This window comes from Bufo bufo, chromosome 2 (genome assembly GCF_905171765.1).
Source record: "Bufo bufo chromosome 2, aBufBuf1.1, whole genome shotgun sequence".
Classification (NCBI taxonomy): Eukaryota; Metazoa; Chordata; class Amphibia; order Anura; family Bufonidae; genus Bufo; species Bufo bufo.
Window position 1 is genome coordinate 277,008,247 of NC_053390.1, and position 20,075 is coordinate 277,028,321.

At 44.0% G+C, this 20,075-nt stretch overlaps 1 protein-coding gene across 2 annotated transcripts in view; it reads right to left on the minus strand.

The window, feature by feature from the left end:
- Positions 1 to 20,075, minus strand: part of GRK3 (G protein-coupled receptor kinase 3) — a 323,566-nt gene that overhangs the window by 196,374 nt on the left and 107,117 nt on the right. For both annotated transcript variants that reach the window (XM_040416568.1, XM_040416567.1), the window contains exon 2: positions 10,257 to 10,333. In XM_040416568.1, coding sequence (XP_040272502.1) covers positions 10,257 to 10,333 — 77 coding nt within the window. The remainder of the gene's footprint in view (positions 1 to 10,256; positions 10,334 to 20,075) is intronic.

Below are 20,075 nucleotides of genomic sequence, written 5' to 3' on the forward strand. Positions count from 1 at the left end.
AATGAGAACATGTATCCATCCTCTGATGGCTACTTCCAGCAGGATAATGCACCATGTCACAAAGCTCGAATCATTTCAAATTGGTTTCTTGAACATGACAATGAGTTCACTGTACTAAAATGGCCCCCACAGTCACCAGATCTCAACCCAATAGAGCATCTTTGGGATGTGGTGGAACGGGAGCTTCGTGCCCTGGATGTGCATCCCTCAAATCTCCATCAACTGCAAGATGCTATCCTATCAATATGGGCCAACATTTCTAAAGATGCTATCAGCACCTTGTTGAATCAATGCCACGTAGAATTAAGGCAGTTCTGAAGGCAAAAGGGGGTCCAACACCGTATTAGTATGGTGTTCCTAATAATTCTTTAGGTGAGTATGTTAAAAATTAAAACGGAGAGCATTTTCAAAGGTGAGTGTTGCACTTTTATTTTTTTAAAATGTTAAACATGATAAAAACTGCAATAAATCTGTACTAGTTCACACTTTTGTGCATTTTTCTATGGAGAAAACCACAAAACATCAGCCGTGGATTTGCACAAACAATTGACATGCTGTGGATTTTAAAAGACACATCACAGATCAAAAAACGCACAGTGTACATGAGATCTGCAAAATCTTATTGAAGAGGTTTTCTGAGATTTTTATACTGATGACAATTCCTCATCACAGGTCATCAGTAGGGATGACCGAATCGATTTCGGATGAAACATCCGAAGTCGATTCGCATAAAACTTTGTTCCAATACTGTACGGAGCAGGAGCTTCGTACAGTATTAGAATATATTGGCTCTGATGAGCCGAAATTATTACGTAATAACTTCATGCATTTTTTTCATACAAAAAAAAAATACTTGGAACCAACCAGAGTTCAGGAAATGTTTTTTTACAGTAGAAATTAATTTATGGACGTTATTACGCGAAGTCTTCAGAAGTAATAACTTTGGCTCATCGGAGCCAATACATTCTAATACTGAACTAAGTTTTATGCGAATCGACTTCGGATGTTTCATCCAAAGTCTATTCGCTCATCCCTAGTTATCAGCATCTGATCAGTGGGGGGTCTGACACCCAGGATCCCTCGCTGATCAGCTGTTTAACCAAGCACTGGTGCTCCTGTGAGCACTGCGGCCACCTCTGTGTTTACCAAGCACAGCGCCACACATTGTACAGTGGCTATGCTTTGTATCGCAGCTGAGCCCCATTCAATTGCCTAGGCCATGTAACCAATAAATGTAATGTCACTGACCTAGGCTAAGCTGAGAGAAGGCAACAGTGTTTACAGCAACGCTGGTGCCTTCTCAAACAGCTAGTTGGCGGGGGCCCCGGGTGTCTGTCCCCAACTGATCAGATACAAAGGATAGGTAATCAGTTAAAAAGTCTTGGAAAGTCCCTTTAACTTTGCTGTTAATGTATTACGCTGCAGTATTTCTGCACAAAAATCGGAGCAGAAAAAGTAGTATAATTCTGACTATGGCAGGTACCCAAAAGGTCTAAAATGTACTGGTTTTATACAAATTCATGGACAGTCCAAATATATTCTAAGTATAGATAATATTATGCAGGTATAGTGCTATAGGAACACTGACCACTAAACGCTGCGTCCATTCCTGCCCTCTTATCACCGGTGATGATCGCACCAGCTGGCACAATCGACTGTAAAATGATCATGGGCGGTTAATAATAACATGCAGAAACAAATGGAAATATGTCCACCCCAACACGCACTCAAATACATAAGGGTCTATGCCGAGGAGTTTTCTACATTAGGACACTAGACAACGAATAGCAGTGCTTGGCCTCTACGGAGACCTGAAATACTTACAGGTTTGGTGCCTGAACCTGGGCTACGGAAACCGACATGTGTAAGAGGCACGGTTGCTTGCAGCAATTATACCGAGTTACACATTTTTCCACCACCAGTGTGCAGACGATATAAATATTATATACCACAGACATTCCTTCAAGGAACATGAATCACAAAACATAAATTACACAGCGCGCAGATAAAGAAAAACACATGGCGATGGGAAACAGAGATCTGCTTCTTGCAGGATGAATGTGTTTATTCATGAAAGTGCCAGCCGTGCCCCGAGAAATTATTCTACCGCCAACATCTGATAACAAAATGGACCAAAATAAGCTAAAACCAAACCATAGTAAGTGGAACAGAAAACGATGTGAACGCCATAATGAGCGTCCCTGCAGCACAAACAAGTCATCAGAATAATTATGTAATATATAAAACATGACTTTTCACTGCGAGAACAAACTGGAACAATACGTATTCAGTAATACAGTTCCCCTCCACCCTACGGAGAAAGAAAATCCCAAACCACTACTTGGAAAGCGACGGCATAGGCTGCTCGCCATCTGCTGCAACGCTCATCTCAGTAATGCACACGTTTGGTTACAACATATCACTCTACTGAAAAACAAGACCTGGGAATGTGATACTGATGACCTATCGCCAGGATCGGTAATCAATATCAGATCGACGAGGGTCCCACTCCCCGGATCCCTGCCAATCAGCTGTTCGAAGAGGCCGCAGCGTTAAGGCCCCTTCCTAGGCCAGTGACGTCACTGTACATCAGTCATAGCTGCAGCTCCGTCCCATTCAAAAAAGGCATCATGCACACAACCATACCAGTTTTTGTGGTCCACAAAATATGGATACCGGCCGTGTGCATCCCGCACTTTCCCCTACAGTACATTACAAATGTCTATTCTTGTCTGCAAAAAGGACAACAATAGGAGATGCTCTCTATTTTTTGCGGGGCCACGGAACAGACATACAACTTGTGCTGTCCGCACTGAAATAAGTGGATCCCCAAAGAATGTGGATCAGATGCAGACAGAGCCTATGTGGCCATGTGTGTGAGGCCTTAATATGGCTGAGCTGCAATACCAAGCACAGCCGCTATACAATGTATGGCGCTGTGCTCAGTAAGCTGTGAAGAGACCCGCAGCAATCACCGAAGCTCGTGAGTGCAGCGACCCCTTCAAACAGCTGATCGTTGCAGGTCCCGGAGTCAGACTGCAGCAAACCAGATATTGATGATCTATCTTGAGGACAGGCCATAAAATATCAGATTGATGGATAACCCCTTTAATTGTAAGACGAGATAAGCCAGACACTACAGATAACCCAGCAGTCAAGAAATAATCAGAAACAGAAAATGCATAGTAATGCACAGCACCATATATAGACAGGGAATGTGGCGGTAATCACTTAAAGGGGTTCTCTAACCCCAAAGCAAAAATTAGGGCTAAATACGTTGAATTAAAGGGGTTTGTGCAGTATCAGGATATGATTGTCCTATCCTCAGTGATTCGGTCAAGTGAATGAGACCAGCAGTTGTAATTACCCTGAACCACCATTGACTGCCTTATAAGTGACGTGTCCCTAAGTGGCACATGACTGCAGAGGCTCAATGGACATATGACGCTCAGGGACACGTCACTGCTGCAACGGTGCATGTGACCATGGACGGGATGTCCACTTCCGATCCACACAGGAATAGAAGCAGCGGAACAGGACCCCCACTGCTGGAACAGCTGAGTCCTACATTATTTTCAATGCATTCCGGGCTTTAATTCATTTTACCTTGCAGGTCGACAATCCCTTAAGAGGGGTGTCTCACAAAGAGAGCCCTTTTTAAGATTGGAGATGCTCCCTGCAGGCCCTGACTTCTCGAACCCCCTGCAACTAAGGGATAACCTTGAGATACTCCATTTCAAATGGTAGGTTGGCTGCATGCAATCTAATGCTGAAGAGATATGGTTTCATTTGGGTGGAAATCATTGTGTGAGCATGTCGGAAAGCTTTCCCCATCACTGTCCTCTGGTAAGACATACAGTACAAGATCTCTCATCGGCCATCTGTGCCCGTTTATGGCTCGCCTAAGGCATCCTCTTTTAATATCAGAACGTGATCACATAAATAATGTAATTGCACACTTCACTGGCTGTTTTGGCAGCAAACCCTAACCAGGAAACTCCGCGCCATCACAGTTAGACTTCACAGCACAGGTCCTGCACCTCCAATTTAGGGTCCATTCACATGTCCGCATCTGTTCCGCAATTTTGCGGAACAGGTGCGGACCCATTCATTTTCAATGGGGCCGAATGTGCTCTCCGCATCCGCATCCCGTTCCGCAAAAAAAATAGAACATGTCCTATTCTTGTCAGCAATTGCGGACAAGAAAAGGCATTTTCTATGAAAGTGTCGGCGATGTGCGGTCTGCAAAATGCGGAACGCACATTGCCGGTGTCCACGTTTTGCATGGACGTGTGAATGGACCCCAATTCAATGGTTTTACCCCTCAGCACAGGCCGTACGTTTTACGGTGGCGATGGAGCTGCGGACGTAATGACAAGCAAGGTCACGGCTGTGGAGGTTTATGCACAGGTCTTTACATATTCCTTAAATGTCAGCTACATTCCATTATTTTCCAAAACGCCTATGAGATTATCACCTTACCAACCAAATTCCAAGGCCTGAGCCAAAGCCGTTCATACTTGTTTTCTGGGTGTTTAGAAGCCAAGCACAGGCGGTGCTCCCAACAGAGTCCATGAAAAGTATGGCTTCTCACACAGCGCCTAAAGCCAGGTCACATTATCCACATATTACAGGAATAAATACAGAAGATAAACTGCTGCAATAAAAACCAGCCCAATCGTCCTTTCCAGACACTCGCAGAATCGACTGTTCGAAAACAGAAATGTAAAAGTATACCATTCATTTGAGCTCCTTGGCATTACTGGGACAACGGCCAAATGAAATAAGCAACAGGCCTGGTCTTGTCCAATTTTTTCCTCTTTGGAAACTGTAATAGCAGCTTTAATAAACCTCAAAGTTTATAAATTCAGAGACAAGGCATGCGAGGATACATGATATAATAGCAAACAATATTACCGCATGAGCTTCACACTGACAATTAGGGGACCTGCAGAAAGGCTGATCATTCACACCAGCACAGTTTCCGTCCGGGTGCGATGCGTGAAGCAAACCCATAGCAACCGGACTGAATCCTCACCTATTCTTTTCAATAGGTCACACATCATCAGCATGTTCTACAAGGTGGCCCGCCTCCAATATCGCCAAATAGTAAATCTGCCCATAGCAACCAATCAGAGCTCAGCTTTCAGTTCCTACAAGGCTCTGAAAAAAATGAAAGCTGAGCTCGGATTGGTTGCTATGGACAAGACAGGTTTCCTATCAGGCAGCGAGGATTTACAGATATGGGAGGAGGGCTACTTTACTCATGGGCCATCCTGTATATTCTGTGTATTTCACACAGCCCTGCTTCAATAGAAGTGAATGAGGCTTGCGTAAAAAACAGATTGCGTTTTTCACGGATGGTTGCTGGGAGATGTAGTTTGTAATTCTTCCGTTTTTTTTCACGCACGCAAAAAAAACAAAAAACACACCAAACACTGATTGCCACTTGCGCGGAAAAACTGAAACACTTAATGCAATTGCAGACAAAACCATCAGTTTTTTTCCTGAACAGTCCCCGACACAACCCGTATCATTCATGTGAAAGAGGCCTTAAAGGGGTTATCGGATTGAGGCACCACGCACGTGTCCATTTTGCAGTCCCCAAACCAGGGATCCACAACATACTGACGCAGTACATGTGCGGTCTGCAATTTTTATTTTTCTACAGACCCATTGGATAAGTGGTCTACATTTAGCGGACATATTCTACCCTTCTGAGGATAATCCATGTCCTTTCTGCATCCGTATGTCTGTTCCGCAAAAGGATAGAACATTACCTATAGTTGTCCGCAAAATGAAGTCAATGGGTCTGCAAAAAAATGCGGATGCAACAGGGACAGTATCCATTTTTTGAGGAAGCACAATTTGCGTACCACAAAATACACATAGTTATGTTCATGAGGCCTTATTAAAAAAAAGCTCAATCAGGCAGGGATGCTGTGTCCATATACTCCACATGCCTGAGTTATGGGGTATATGAGCACATTCTCACTGCAGCCGCAAAGATGACACCATGGTTGTGACAAAGTGAAGGATCGGAGCTGCAGCGCTGACGGATCCAGTTGTATTATCGCTGAATAGCCAAGACAGATCAGTCTCAAACTATTGTAAGTCAATGGGGGGGGGGGGATCAGTTTTCTTTTGTGTCAGAGAAAACTGATCTGTCACCATTGACTTAGTCTACTTCGTTTTGGCTTTCCGTTTGCAAGATCCGTTCAGGGCTCTCACAAGCGGTCCAAAACGGATCAGTTTGCATTCTAATGCATTCTGAATGGAAAAGGATCCGCTCAGAATGCATCAGTTCAGTCTCCATTCCACTCTGGAGGACGACACCTGGAGGAGTTTTGGTGTCCGTCTGATGAAACTGAGCCAACCGGATCGGTCCTGGCACACAATGTAAGTCAATGAGGACGGATCCGTTTTCACTGACACAATCTGGCACAATAGAAAACGGATCCATCTCCCATTGACTTTTAATGGTGTTCAAGACGGATCAGTCTTGGCAATGTTAAAGATAATACAAACGGATCGTTCTGAACTGATGCAGACGTTTGTATTATCTGAACAGATCCGTCTGTGCAAATCCATGACGGATCCGCACCAAACGCAAGTGTGAAAGTAACCTTACATTGTATGTCTTGACAGATCAGTCTTGCGCGGGCTTCCCAGGACACGCTCAGAAGTGCTGCTTGCTGCGTTATTCTGTCCGCTATGGGAACGCAATGAAAAGGAACGGAATGCATTCTGGTGCACTCTGTTCCCTTCAGTTCAGTTTTGTCCCTATTGACAACGAATGGGGACAAAACTGAAGCGTCCCCCCCCCCCCCTTCCCCCGAGATTGAGATCCTATGACAGATCTCAATAGCAGAAAGGGAAATCGCACATGTGAAAGTAGCCTTACTTTTACAAATGTGCTGGAACCATCACAATAAGGCCACTTTCACACTGGCGTTTTAGCTTTCCATTTGTGACATCAGTTCAAGGCTCTCACAAGCGGTCCAAAACGGATCAGTTTTGCCCTAATGCATTCTGAATGGAAAATGATCCGCTCAGAATACATCAGTTTGCCTCCGTTCCATCTCCATTCCGCTCTGGAGGCGGACACCAAAACGCTGCCTGCAACGTTTTGCTGTCTGCCTGAAGACATAATACAACCGGATCCGTTCATGACGGATGCATGCGGTTGTATTATTGTAACGTAAGCGTTTTTGCAGATCCATGACGGATCTGCAAAAAAATTCTAATGTAAAAGTAGCCTTAGTCCATTATTAATATCTAGTTATGGTTCACAGCTGATGCCCCCCAATGAATAGTACTGCCAGGGCCGTCTTTGCCACCGGGCAAAAGGGGAAGCTGCCCCGGGCCCAGTGGCTCCTGGGGGCCCAAGGGAGCTCCGTTTCCCCATTTACTAGTGACTGCGTCGCTAGGTTAAAACATTCGGGGCCTGGGCCCCTGATGTTTTGTCCCATGCCCCGAATGTCCTGCCTGCCTGCCTGCTAGATACAACTGTATTGCCGTACACAGAACGGCAATACAATTGAATCTAATACTGGGAAGAGGTGAAGGACCTGTGGTGACATCACAGGTCATGTGATCAGCAAAACAGGCTGTGATAGGATGACCTGGATGATGTCACCATCATGTAACCAGTGCAGGATTGGACCGGAGTGAAGAGAAGGAGCCTAATGCTGATGTCTGTATATGAGGACTGGAAAGGGAAGTGAAGGGAGAGGCAGAGCAATGCTGGGAGTTGTAGTTATTTAAATAGGATGTATGTTAGGGCTGAAGGGAGGGAATGTTATTTGACATGGAACTGTGTGCTTGAGGTGGTTGGGGGAGGGAGTGATGTTATTTACATGGGACTGTATGGTGAAAGTGAATGGTGGGGGGGGAATGATGTTTATGTACATGGGGACTTAATGTTTAGGCTACGTTCACACTTGGTTTGGGGATCCGCTTGTGAGATCCGTTTCAAGGCTCTCACAAGCAGCCCCAAATGCATCAGTTTAACCCCAATGCATTCTGAATAGATGCGGATCCATTCAGAATGCATTCGTTCGGCTCCGTACAGCCCCCCATTCCGTTTTGGAGGCGGACCCCGCATGGCCTTCCGAAGCCAAACGGATCCGTCCTGACTTACAATGTAAGTAAATGGGGACGGATCCCTTTGCATTGACACAAAATGGTGCAATTGTAAAAGGATCCGTCCCCCATTGACTTTCAATGTAAGTCAGGACGGATCCGTATTGGGACTTAGAAATTCAAATCTAATACAAACGAATCGGTCCTGAACGGATGCATTCATTTGTATTATCGGTGCGGATCCGTCCTGTACAAGTACAGGACAGATCCGCACGAACGCAAGTGTGAAAGTAGCCTTAGGGGGTGATGTTTACATGGGATTGTGCGTTGGAGGCGGCTGGGGAGGAGGTGATGTTATTTACATGGGACTGTATGGTGGAGGGAGGATTATAACTGCAGGGGGCACTGCAGATCCAGGGGACATTATAGGTGGTCTTATTACTACTGGGGGCTCTATAGGAGGGTCTTATAGATCCGCCTTTTTTCTACTAAGCGCACTATGGGGCCTATACTATTGAGGGGTCTGTAGGAGCTTTATTACCACTGGGGGAACAATAGGGGGCCTTATTTCTACTGGGGACTCTGAGGGTATTTGGGGGTATTGGGGGGGGGGGGGGGGGGGCAGGGGCGTAACTAAAGGCTCATGGGCTCCGGTGCAAGAGTTCAGCTTGGGCCCCCCTTCCCTCAGTGCTTTGTGTGTCTTCTTATGCGGCACAAGTGTCTTTGGGCCCCTTCATGCTCCTGGGGGGGGGGGGGGGCACAGCAAGCAGCAGGATAACACTGTGGGGACTGCAGTTGGGGGATAATGATAGAATGTGAGGAAGCTAAGATGTCTGTGTGTCACACTCTGCAGAGACGAGGCGGCTGAGGGCTGAGAGAAGTTGTCCAGACCGAGTGGAGAAGATAATGAGAGAGAAGATCTACAGATGATGACAGAGAGGAGACGTCACCTGGAGGCCCTGGACGTGACAGGTAAGTGCTGCTGTATAGCAAGTACAGCAAAGTGCGGGGAGGGGGGGGGGGGGGGGGGGGGGATAAGAAGTAAATTCTTGCCCAGGGTCCAATCAATATTAAAGACGGCCCTGAGTACTGCCCTCTAGTGCAGTACAGTCCTCTCCCCTGTTTTTACTCCATTCTGATCCTCAATATGGCCACTGATGGAGGAGCATGTGACCAGACCTGTCCCATCAGTGGCCTCCATGGAATAACATGGTGCACAGAACTACGTATGTGGCAGGATATACAATCACTGCAAATGGTGAGCCACAAAGCTTAGGGCGGTGAGCCATAATTCACTGGTTGAGGACCACTTGTATAGGCCTATGGTTCTACAGACCCCAGCTTTTAGGGTATGGGAATCCTAGATATCCCTGACAATACATCTAGGAGTTCTTGCTAAAGTATAAAGCTTTTTATAAGCATAAGGTTCATTCAGTATTTGCATATTACCAGAATACAAGCATGAACATGTCTACATGACCTCATAGTCCCAATAACCTGCATATAATAAATGCAACCGCACACACAGCGACAGTAACTCTCCACACCTAATGCTAGGTACAAGGATATGTCAGCACTCGTCTGAACCAAGGTGACCGCATTTCTGAAAAACTCTTAGGACTCCAGGTAAGGCTACTTTCACATTGGCGTTTCTGGGTCCGCTTGCGAGATCCGTTTCAGGGCTCTCACAAGCAGTCCAAAATGGATCAGTTCAGCCCCAATGCATTCTGAAGGGATAAGGATCTGTTCAGAATGCATCAGTTTGGCTGCGTTTTATCTCCGTTGCGTTTTAGCTCCTTTTTAGACAGTCACTAAAACGTAGCTTGCAGCGTTTTGGTGTCCGCCTGTCGATGCGGAGCCAAACAGATCAGTCATGACTTACAATGTAAGTCAAAGGGGACGGATCAGTTTTTCACTGACAATATGGTGCAATTAAAAACGTATCCGTCCCCCATTGACTTTCAATGTAAGACGGATCCGTTTCAACTTTTTTTTAAATGAATAATGCAAACGGATCCATTATGAACGGATGCAAGCGTTTGCATTATTGGTGCGGATCCGTCTGTGCAGATACAAGAAGGATCCGCACCAAACGCAAGTGTGAAAGTAGCCTTAAGACTCTTAGTATACAATGGCAATAAAAAAATAATAATAATATATAATATCCTCACCGATTTTCTGGTTGAATATCTTGTCAAAGGTCAGCTCCCCTCGTTCTTCAAGATACTTCTGCATCACACTTCGAATACTGAAAATAGACAGGTAGATGGGGGTTAATAGCTGTACTCACACAAGTCTTACAGCAGAAAGGTTGGCTGTGGTTGAATTGCTCATTTACATGCTACAAGGCCTGAGCTGCACTTTCAATACAAGACACAGGGTAAGGATCTATTCACACCTCTGCAAAATGGGTCCGCAATGTGGTGTCCGCATCCGCCAAAAAAATAGAACATGTCCTATTCTTGTCTGCAATTGCGGACAAGAAAAGGCATTTTCTATGAGAGTGCCGGCGATGTGTTGTCCGCAAAATACGGAACTCACATTGCCGGTGTCCGTGTTTTGCGGATCCGCAAAACACATACAGACGTGTGAATGGACCCTAAGGGTTCAAAAAGAGCACCTGGTGGGTTCTGCAGTCAGACACATGACCCCTCATCTGATCATGACAACCTCCCATAAAATCAACTCGTCAAGTGATCATACACAACTTTAAAGAGGACCTGTCACCATGAAAATGCAGACCAACCATGTTATAGAGCAGGAGGAGCGGAGCAGATTGATATATAGTTTTATGGGAAAATGGTCAGTAAAAGGTGGGACTTATTTAGGCTGCTGATACAGGCCCCCATTCTTGCACAACCCCTGCAGGGTCTACCCTGCAGAGCTTCCTACTAAGAAATTAACTTAAAATGTAATTAAGATGTTGAGCCAAGCTGACACATATGAAGAGTAGTAGTAAAACATACAAGGTTCAGGTTTATCCACCCATCAATGTATAGAGACCACCTCCCTTCCGTCTCCCTATTCTTACTAACATACATTAGGTGGTTACATCACTAGGGGAGGGATGACGTCACGTTCAAACTATACAATTGTGGTCTGTTACTGCAGCAACGTAAAGCCACATACAAGCTGGACACACAAACAATAGATTTTTAATTAAGACAACCTGCAACGCTGAGTCATTATAGATGCATAGGGACAATAAAAATGATTGCAAAAGCTCATAGTCTTTAAATTGAAATTTCCTGTCAGCGAATGTTCATTACCCATAATACGTCAGATGCTCGTATGGCGGGTGATAACATCTTTCATGTGGTACCAAAAACCTTGTTTATTGGCAACACATCTCCCTGTGTACATAGAGATGGGCAGCCAACAAACAATGAAACTCTATGGGGACGAATGATCGTAGTAGTGATCATTCATCCCCATACAGTAGCAATGATTGCTGCACGTGAACCTATTCTTGGCAACACAAACGCTTCTCCTCCTGAAAGATTGCCACAATGTATCTGTATAGGTAAATGTGCTGGTTGTATCCTAGGCTGTTCAGGTCCTGAAGGAATGGATATATGAATAAGTACTCGGAATGTAAGCAATTTTTCCAGCAAGTGACAAATTGTAATAGAAATGTATAATGTACCAGAAAACAGCACAGCAATGACCCCTAAGGGTACGGCTACACGGGGGCAATGGTTGCGCAACACCAGTCGCAGCTAGGTTCGCAGAATAGCCGTGATCCCATAGAAATGAATGGGATCGCCGCACCAGTCACAAGAAATCCTGCAGTGTTGGATTTCCTGCAACGGGCGCAGCGATCCCATTCATTTCTAGGGATCACGGCTATTCTGCGAACAAGGCTGAGACGGTTGACGAGTGTCGCCGCGTAGCCGTAAATCTTAACCTCATACTCGCAAGCAGGGGGTACTACTGTAATATACGGTAGTATCTGGATAACTTGATATCCAAGATAATACCACAATGTGCAGGGGAAGCACTTATTTCTGTGCTCACCCTTCTTCCTTTTCTGAACAGGAAATCCTATTATAAACCTTACAAAAGAAAAACAGCAGGGATCCGCTCAGTAACATGCGTCTTTCATCATGAAGTAGCATACACTAACTACAATTGTTACATATCTAAAGGCCCCTTTACATGGGACGACAACTGGGGCAATGATCGGGGAGTAGTGTTCCTAGGTGCCGCCCATCACCTGATGATTAAGTATGGGAGAAAGCATCACAGCGTGCAGACCCCTAAATCAATCGTTTCTGGGCAGAAGATTGTGGTGTCTAAACAGCAATCTGCTACCTACAAACAGATTTTCTATGGGAGCGAGCAATCACAGTAGCAATCCATAATCCCGATACAGTGGAGGGGATTGCTGTGTGTAAATGCAGCTCTCACCTCCTATGGCTAGCAGGCAATTATTGGGAATGAATAGAGTGTTCCCAATAATTGTCGTTTTTAATGGTCAGGATTTGCTGTACAGCAGTGATGAAAACCAAAAAAAGTGAGATATCACAATGATTCCTAAATTCTATAATCTAGTTATGTATGTACATCCATCAGCCATAACAGCAAAGGGGTATTCCCATCTCAGACAATGGGGGCATATTGCTAGGATGTCTTGTAAACTGAGCCTTGAACCCTCCACACACCACATTTGCACAGCCACCGCTCCCATTCTTTTCTATGGGGAAAATGGAAATAGCCAGCTATTTTTCTCAGCCATTTTCAGCGGCCCCTTAGAAATTAATAGAGAGCCGCAGCGCATGCACGGTGCGCCCTCCGTGACTTTCAAGGCTCCATTTACGAGATAGGTGCGAGTCCCACCTCTGGGACCCGCACCAATCAGACAATGGGGGTATAGCCTAGTGATATGCCCCCAATGTCTGAGATGGCAATATCCCTTTAAGTCTCATGCACACGACCTCAGCAAAATACGGATACCTGCCGAGTGCATCCCGCAATTTCAGGACAGAAATATGGATGCAGACGAATATATCCACATCCAATCTGCAAAAAATGTGGATCAGATGCAGAAAAAAATAAATAAATGGGTCGTGTGCATGAGACCTAAAGGGCATCTGTCAGCAGGATTAACCCCAGTAAACCAGTCATAATGTCTGGTAGGGATGATCTCGCTAAAGCCTCAAGCACACGACCGTTGTTCTGGTCCACATTCGAGCCGCAGTTTTTGCGGCTCGAGTGCGGACCCATTTACTTCAATGGGGCCGCAAAAGATGCGGACAGCACTCCGTGTGCTGTCCGCATCCGTGGCTCCATTCTGTAGCCCCGCAAAAAAAATATAACATGTCCTATTCTTGTCCGTTTTGTGGACAAGAATAGGCATTTCTACAATGGGCGGCTTCCGTGTTTTGTAGATCCGCAATTTGCAAACCACAAAAAACTGAACGGTCGTGTGCACGAGGCCTTAATTAAAACAATCCTTTTTTTTCTTGCCCCGATCCACTGCTATGTTTAGGAGAAATGAGCGTTTTTTAAAAATGTGCATATTAGGGCTTAAATGGCCAAGGGGCAGATCCTAGCCACTTCTCTACTTCCCTGGACACTCATAAAAATAATCTGTATAGCCACTGAGTTATTCAATAAAATCGATCTGTATAGCGCCAACTGCTCTTTGTTCTTTTTCTTATTTCTTTGCCCGGCTCACTGAGAAGGTCGCACATGCTCAGTTTCATCCTTCAACTGCCTCCTTAGCTGTGATAGGGAGAGCATGGACACGCCCCCTGAGCTGTGATAGGGAGAGCAATGAATGGGGAGATCTCTGGATCCATGTGAGGTACAGGGCTGGTTCTAGCATTCTTAGAAAGAGATGGTCATGTTGTATATGTATATATTTTTTACATTAATCCATTTTCCTATAGTGTGAAAGCATGACCACCGATGCTGGATTGCGAGGTGGTCGTAACCATGGAAACTAGCAATGTATAATGTGATGAAAAATGTATCCAGCCATCAAAAGAAGCAAAATGGACAATCACAATACATTAGCAAGAGCCTTGTATTAACCTTCTCTACATGATAAATGCCACGTGTTAATGTGAGACAACCCCTTTATAAGGTCCATTCACACGTCCGCAAGCGTTTTGTGGTCCGCCGACACTATAATGGAAATGCCTTTTCTTGTCCGTGTCTGCGGAACGGATGCAGACTGTGTGTTGTCTGCATCTTTTCTGCGGCCTTATTGAAAATGAAAGGGTCCGCACATTTTGCGGACGTGTGATGGGCCCTTAAGCTTGTCTGCAGCACGGTCTAACCAGTGCGTATCAGGAATATCCAGAAGAGGTTAACTACACTGCCACCATAACTGTGGAAGCAATACTAAAACTAAATACAGCAGAGCATATACGTCAGTTATTACAAACTTTCTTATTACAGGGAATGGAGATTAATCAGGTTGGATGATACAAATTATTATTAGTGTACACAGACTGCTCTCAACCATACACATGATTCTATCAAATGTGAAAAGCCAAGCCGGTCCCGGACTTGCCGTAGAGCATCCTTCCAGTCCCTGTGCAGCATGCGGCTCTCCCCGTGACGTCTAGGTCAATCTCTTATTATGTGCTAATTCATTGCAGAGAATCTGATATCCTTTGCATCTAATCAGGATAAAGTATGGCCTTCAGCAAATATCAGCATGCAGCAAATCATCTTAAAGGTAGTTTGGATTAGCATTTGTTGACTTATCAGAATTGGAGGGCTAAGTACTTTGATATTGAAGTGTCTCCACAAATAGCCTCCACCCCCAGCTGAAAAGATCATGATCAGTCATGACGTGATCAATAAAAACCGAATCGACAGCTCTGCACGTATTCATGTCATGCAGAACATTAATAGTATGAGAACAGCAATATGTCAATCTATAACTGGCAAACACAATCTAATTAAATGTCGCTAGATATCTGATGGTTTCCAAAAATGTTTATACATGTCTATGTGTGCGGACACAAGGATGTGTTCTGGCACCAATGATATACAGTGGATATAAAAAGTCTACACACCCCTGTTAAAATGTCAGGTTTCTGTGCTGTAATAAAATGAGAAAAGATAAATTATAGAACTTTTTCCACCTTTAATGTGACCTATAAACTGTACCACTCAATTGCAAAACAACTGAAATCTTTTAGGTGGAGGGAACTAAAAAAAAAACTAAAATAATGTGGTTGCATAAGTGTGCACACCCTCTTATAACTGGGGATGTAGCTGTGTCCAGAATTAAGCAATCACATTCAAAATCATATAAACCCCTTAAGGACATAGGACGTACCGGTACGCCCTAATCCCGAGTCCTTAAGGACCAAGGACGTACCGGTACATCCTAACTTTAAATAGGCATTCTGGCGCCCCAGGGGTTAATCTGAACAGGATGCCGGCATCCTGTCAACGCCAGGGGGGTCATGTGACCCCCCCCCCCCGTGTCGGCGATCGCAGCAAACCGCAGGTCAATTCAGACCTGCGGTTTGCTGCGCTTTTTGCAGTTTCTGAAACTTTACAAGTGCCTAAAATCAATATTTTTCACCCCCCCCCCCCCCCCCCCCCCTGCACGATTTGATGCCGGCGGGTGGTGCGGGGGGGGGGGGGGTGTCGCATGCGGTGGGGGGCGTTGCGGGAGGCGGGATCGCGATCCCCGCCCGCCTCCCCATTCACGATCGTTGGCTTCTAGTGGGTATACCAGGGGTGCCAGCACATTGCTGGCACCCTGGTATAAACGGCTGACATCTGTGCAGATGTCAGCCGTTTAACCCTTTCCATACCGCGGTCCGTACGGACCGCTGTATGGAAAAAGTTAACTGTCATCGGTTCAGGGAGCTCCCTCCCTCTCCATCGGGGGGCTGCTGTGCCTTTGCAGCCCCCCGATGGAGAGGGAGAGAGCCCCCCGACAGCCCCCCTCAGCCCTGTGCTTACCCTTCCCCGTCTGCGAAGTTGTGGCAGACGGGGAAGGTTCCCATGGCAACAGGACGCCTGCTCAGGCGTCCTGCTGTCCATGGTGCTGAACAGATCTATGCTAAAAGCATAGATCTGTTCAGTGTAAGTAAAATACAGTACAGTGCAATATATTGTACTGTACTGTATTATACAGACATCAGACCCACTGGATCTTCAAGAACCAAGTGGGTCTGGGTCAAAAAAATGTAAAAAAAAAAGTGAAAAAAGTTAAGATAAAAAAAAAAAAACATTCATCACTGAATAAAATTAAAAAAATAAAATAATAAACTACACATATTAGGTATCGCCGCGTCCGTAACGACCTGATCTATAGAACGGTCATGTTATTTTCCCCACATGGTGAACGCCATAAAAATAAAAAAATAAAAACTATGAGAAAATTGAAATTTTGCCCACCTTACTTCCCAAAAAAGGTAATAAAAGTGATCAAAAAAGTCGCATGTACGCCAAAATAGTACCAATCAAACCGTCATCTCATCCCGCAAAAAATGAGACTCTCCTCAAGATAATCGCCCAAAAACTGAAAAACTATGGCTCTTAGACTATGAAACACTAAAACATGATTTTTTTTGTTTAAAAAATGAAATCATTGTGTAAAACTTACATAAATAAAAATAAAGTATACATATTAGGTATCGCCGCGTCCGTATCGACCGGCTCTATAAAAATATCACATGACCTAACCCCTCAGGTGACCACCGTAAAAAAAAAAAAAAAAAAAAAAATGTGTAAAAAAAGCAATTTTTTGCCATCTTACGTCACAAAAAGTGTAATAGCAAGCGATCAAAAAGTCATATGCACCCCAAAATAGTGCCAATCAAACAGTCATCTCATCCCGCAAAAAATGAGACCCTACTCAAGATAATCGCCCAAAACTGAAAAAACTATGGCTCTTAGACTATGGAGACACTAAAACATTTTTTTTGTTTTAAAAATGAAGTTATTGTATAAAACTTACATAAATAAAAAAAATTGTATACATATTAGGTATCGCCGCGTCCGTGACAACCTGCTCTATAAAATTACCACATGATCTAACCTGTCAGATGAAAGTTGTAAATAACAAAAAAAAAAAACTTGCCAATAAAGCTATTTCTTGTTACCTTGCCGCCAAAAAGTGTAATATAGATCAACCAAAAATCATATGTACCCTAAACTAGTACCAACAAAACTGCCACCCTATCCTGCCGTTTCTAAAATGGGGTCACTTTTTTGAGTTTCTACTCTAGGGGTGCATCGGGGGGGCTTCAAAATGGGACATGGTGTAGAAAAAAAACAGTCCAGCAAAATCTGCCTTCCAAAAACCGTATGGCGTTCCTTTCCTTCTGCGCCCTGCCGTGTGCCCGTACAGCGGTTTACAACCACATATGGGGTTGTTTCTGTAAACTACAGAATCAGGGCCATAAATAATGAGTTTTGTTTGGCTGTTAACCCTTGCTTTGTAACTGGAAAAAAAATATTAAAATGGAAAATCTGCCAAAAATGTGAAATTTTGAAATTGTGTCTCTATTTTCCATTAAATCTTGTGCAACACCTAAAGGGTTAACAAAGTTTGTAAAATCAGTTTTGAATACCTTGAGGGGTGTAGTTTCTTAGATGGGGTCACTTTTATGAGTTTCTACTCTAGGGGTGCATCAGGGGGGCTTCAAATGGGACATGGTGTCAAAAAAAAACAGTCCAGCAAAACCTGCCTTCCAAAAACCGTATGGCATTCCTTTCCTTCCTGCGCCATGCCGTGTGCCCGTACAGCGGTTTACGACCACATATGGGGTGTTTCTGTAAACTACAGAATCAGGGCCATAAATAATGAGTTTGTTTGGCTGTTAACCCTTGCTTTGGTAACTGGAAAAAAAATATTAAAATGGAAAATCTGCCAAAAATGTGAAATTTTGAAATGGTGTCTCTATTTTCCATTAAATTTTGTGCAACACCTAAGTTTGTAAAATCAGTTTTGAATACCTTGAGGGGTTTAGTTTCTTAGATGGGGTCACTTTTATGGAGTTTCTATTCCAGGGGTGCATCAGGGGGGCTTCAAATGGGACATGGTGTCAAAAAAAACAGTCCAGCAAAATTAGCCCTCCAAAAACCAAACGGCGCACCTTTCACTCTACGCCCCGGTGTGTGGCTGTACAGTAGTTTACGACCACATATTGGGTGTTTCTGTAAACGGCAGAGTCAGGGCAATAAAGATACAGTCTTGGTTGGCTGTTAACCCTTGCTTTGTTAGTGGAAAAAATGGGTTAAAATGAAAAATTAGACAAAAAAATGAAATTCTCAAATTTCCTCCCCATTTGCCAATAACTCTTGTGCAACACCTAAAGAGTTAACAATGTATGCAAAATCAGTTTTGAATACCTTGAGGGGTGTAGTTTCTTAGATGGGGTCATTTTTGGGTGGTTTCTATTATGTAAGCCTCGCAAAGTGACTTCAAACCTGGTCCCTAAAAATTGAGTTTTTGTAAATTTCGGAAAAATTTCAAGATTTGCTTCTAAACTTCTAAGCCTTATAACATCCCCCAAAAATAAAATATCATTCCCAAAACAATTCAAGCATGAAGTAGACATATGGGGAATGTAAAGTCATCACAAATTTTTTGGGTATTACTATGTATTACAGAAGTAGAGAAACTGAAACTTTGAAATTTGCAAATTTTTCAAATTTTAGATAAATTAGGTATTTTTTTTGTGCAAAAAAAATTATTTTTTGGACTTCATTTTACCAGTGTCATGAAGTACAATATGTGACGAAAAAACAATCTCAGAACGGCCTGGATAAGTCAAAGCGTTTTAAAGTTATTAGCACTTAAAGTGACACTGGTCAGATTTCCAAAAAATGGCCTGGTCCTTAAGGTGAAAATGAGCCCGGTCCTTAAGGGGTTAAATAGGAGTCAGCATACACCTGCCATCATTTAAAGTGCCTCTGATTAACCCCAAAAAAGTTCAGCTGCTCTAGTCGCATCCCACAGCAAAAGCCATGGTCCACAGAGAGCTTCCAAAGCATCAGAGGGATCTCATTGTTAAAAGGTATCAGTCAGGAGAAGGGTACAAAAGAATTTCCAAGGCATTAGGTATACCATGGAACACAGTGAAGACAGTCATCATCAAGTGGAGAAAATATGGCACAACAGTGACATTACCAAGAACTGGACGTCCCTCCAAAATTAAAGAAAAGACTAGAAGAAAACTGGTCTGGGAGGCTACCAAGAGGCCTACAGCAACATTAAAGGAGCTGCAGGAATATCTGGCAAGTACTGGCTGTGTGGTACATGTGACAACAATCTCCCGTATTCTTCATATGTCTGGGCTATGGGGTAGAGTGGGAAGACGAAAGCCTCTTCTTACGAAGAAAAACATCCAAGCCAGGCTACATTTTGCAAAAACACATCTGAAGTCCCCCAAAAGCATGTGGGAAAAGGTGTTCTGGTCTGATGAAACCAAGGTTGAACTTTTTGGCGATAATTCCAAAAGATATGTTTGGCACAAAAACAACACTGCACATCACTAAAATAACACCATACCCACAGTGAAGCATGGTGGTGGCAGCATCATACTTTGGGGATGGTTTTCTTCAGCTGGAACTGGGGCCTTAGTTAAGCTAGAGGGAATTATGAACAGTTCCAAATACCAGTCAATATTGGCACAAAACCTTCAGGCTTCTGCTAGAAAGCTGAACATGAAGAGGAACTTCATCTTTCAGCATGACAACGACCCAAAGCATACATCCAAATCAAAGGAATGGCTTCACCAGAAGAAGATTAAAGTTTTGGAATGGCCCAGCCAAAGCCTGAATCCGATTGAAAATCTGTGGGGTGATCTGAAGAGGGCTGTGCACAGGAGATGCCCTCGCACAATCTGACAGATTTGGAGTGTTTTTGCAAAGAAGAGTGGGCAAATCTTGCAAAGTCAAAATGTGCCATGCTGATAGACTCATACCCAAAAAGACTGAGTGCTGTAATAAAATCAAAAGGTGCTTCAACAAAGTATTAGTTTATTTATTAGTTTACGCAACCA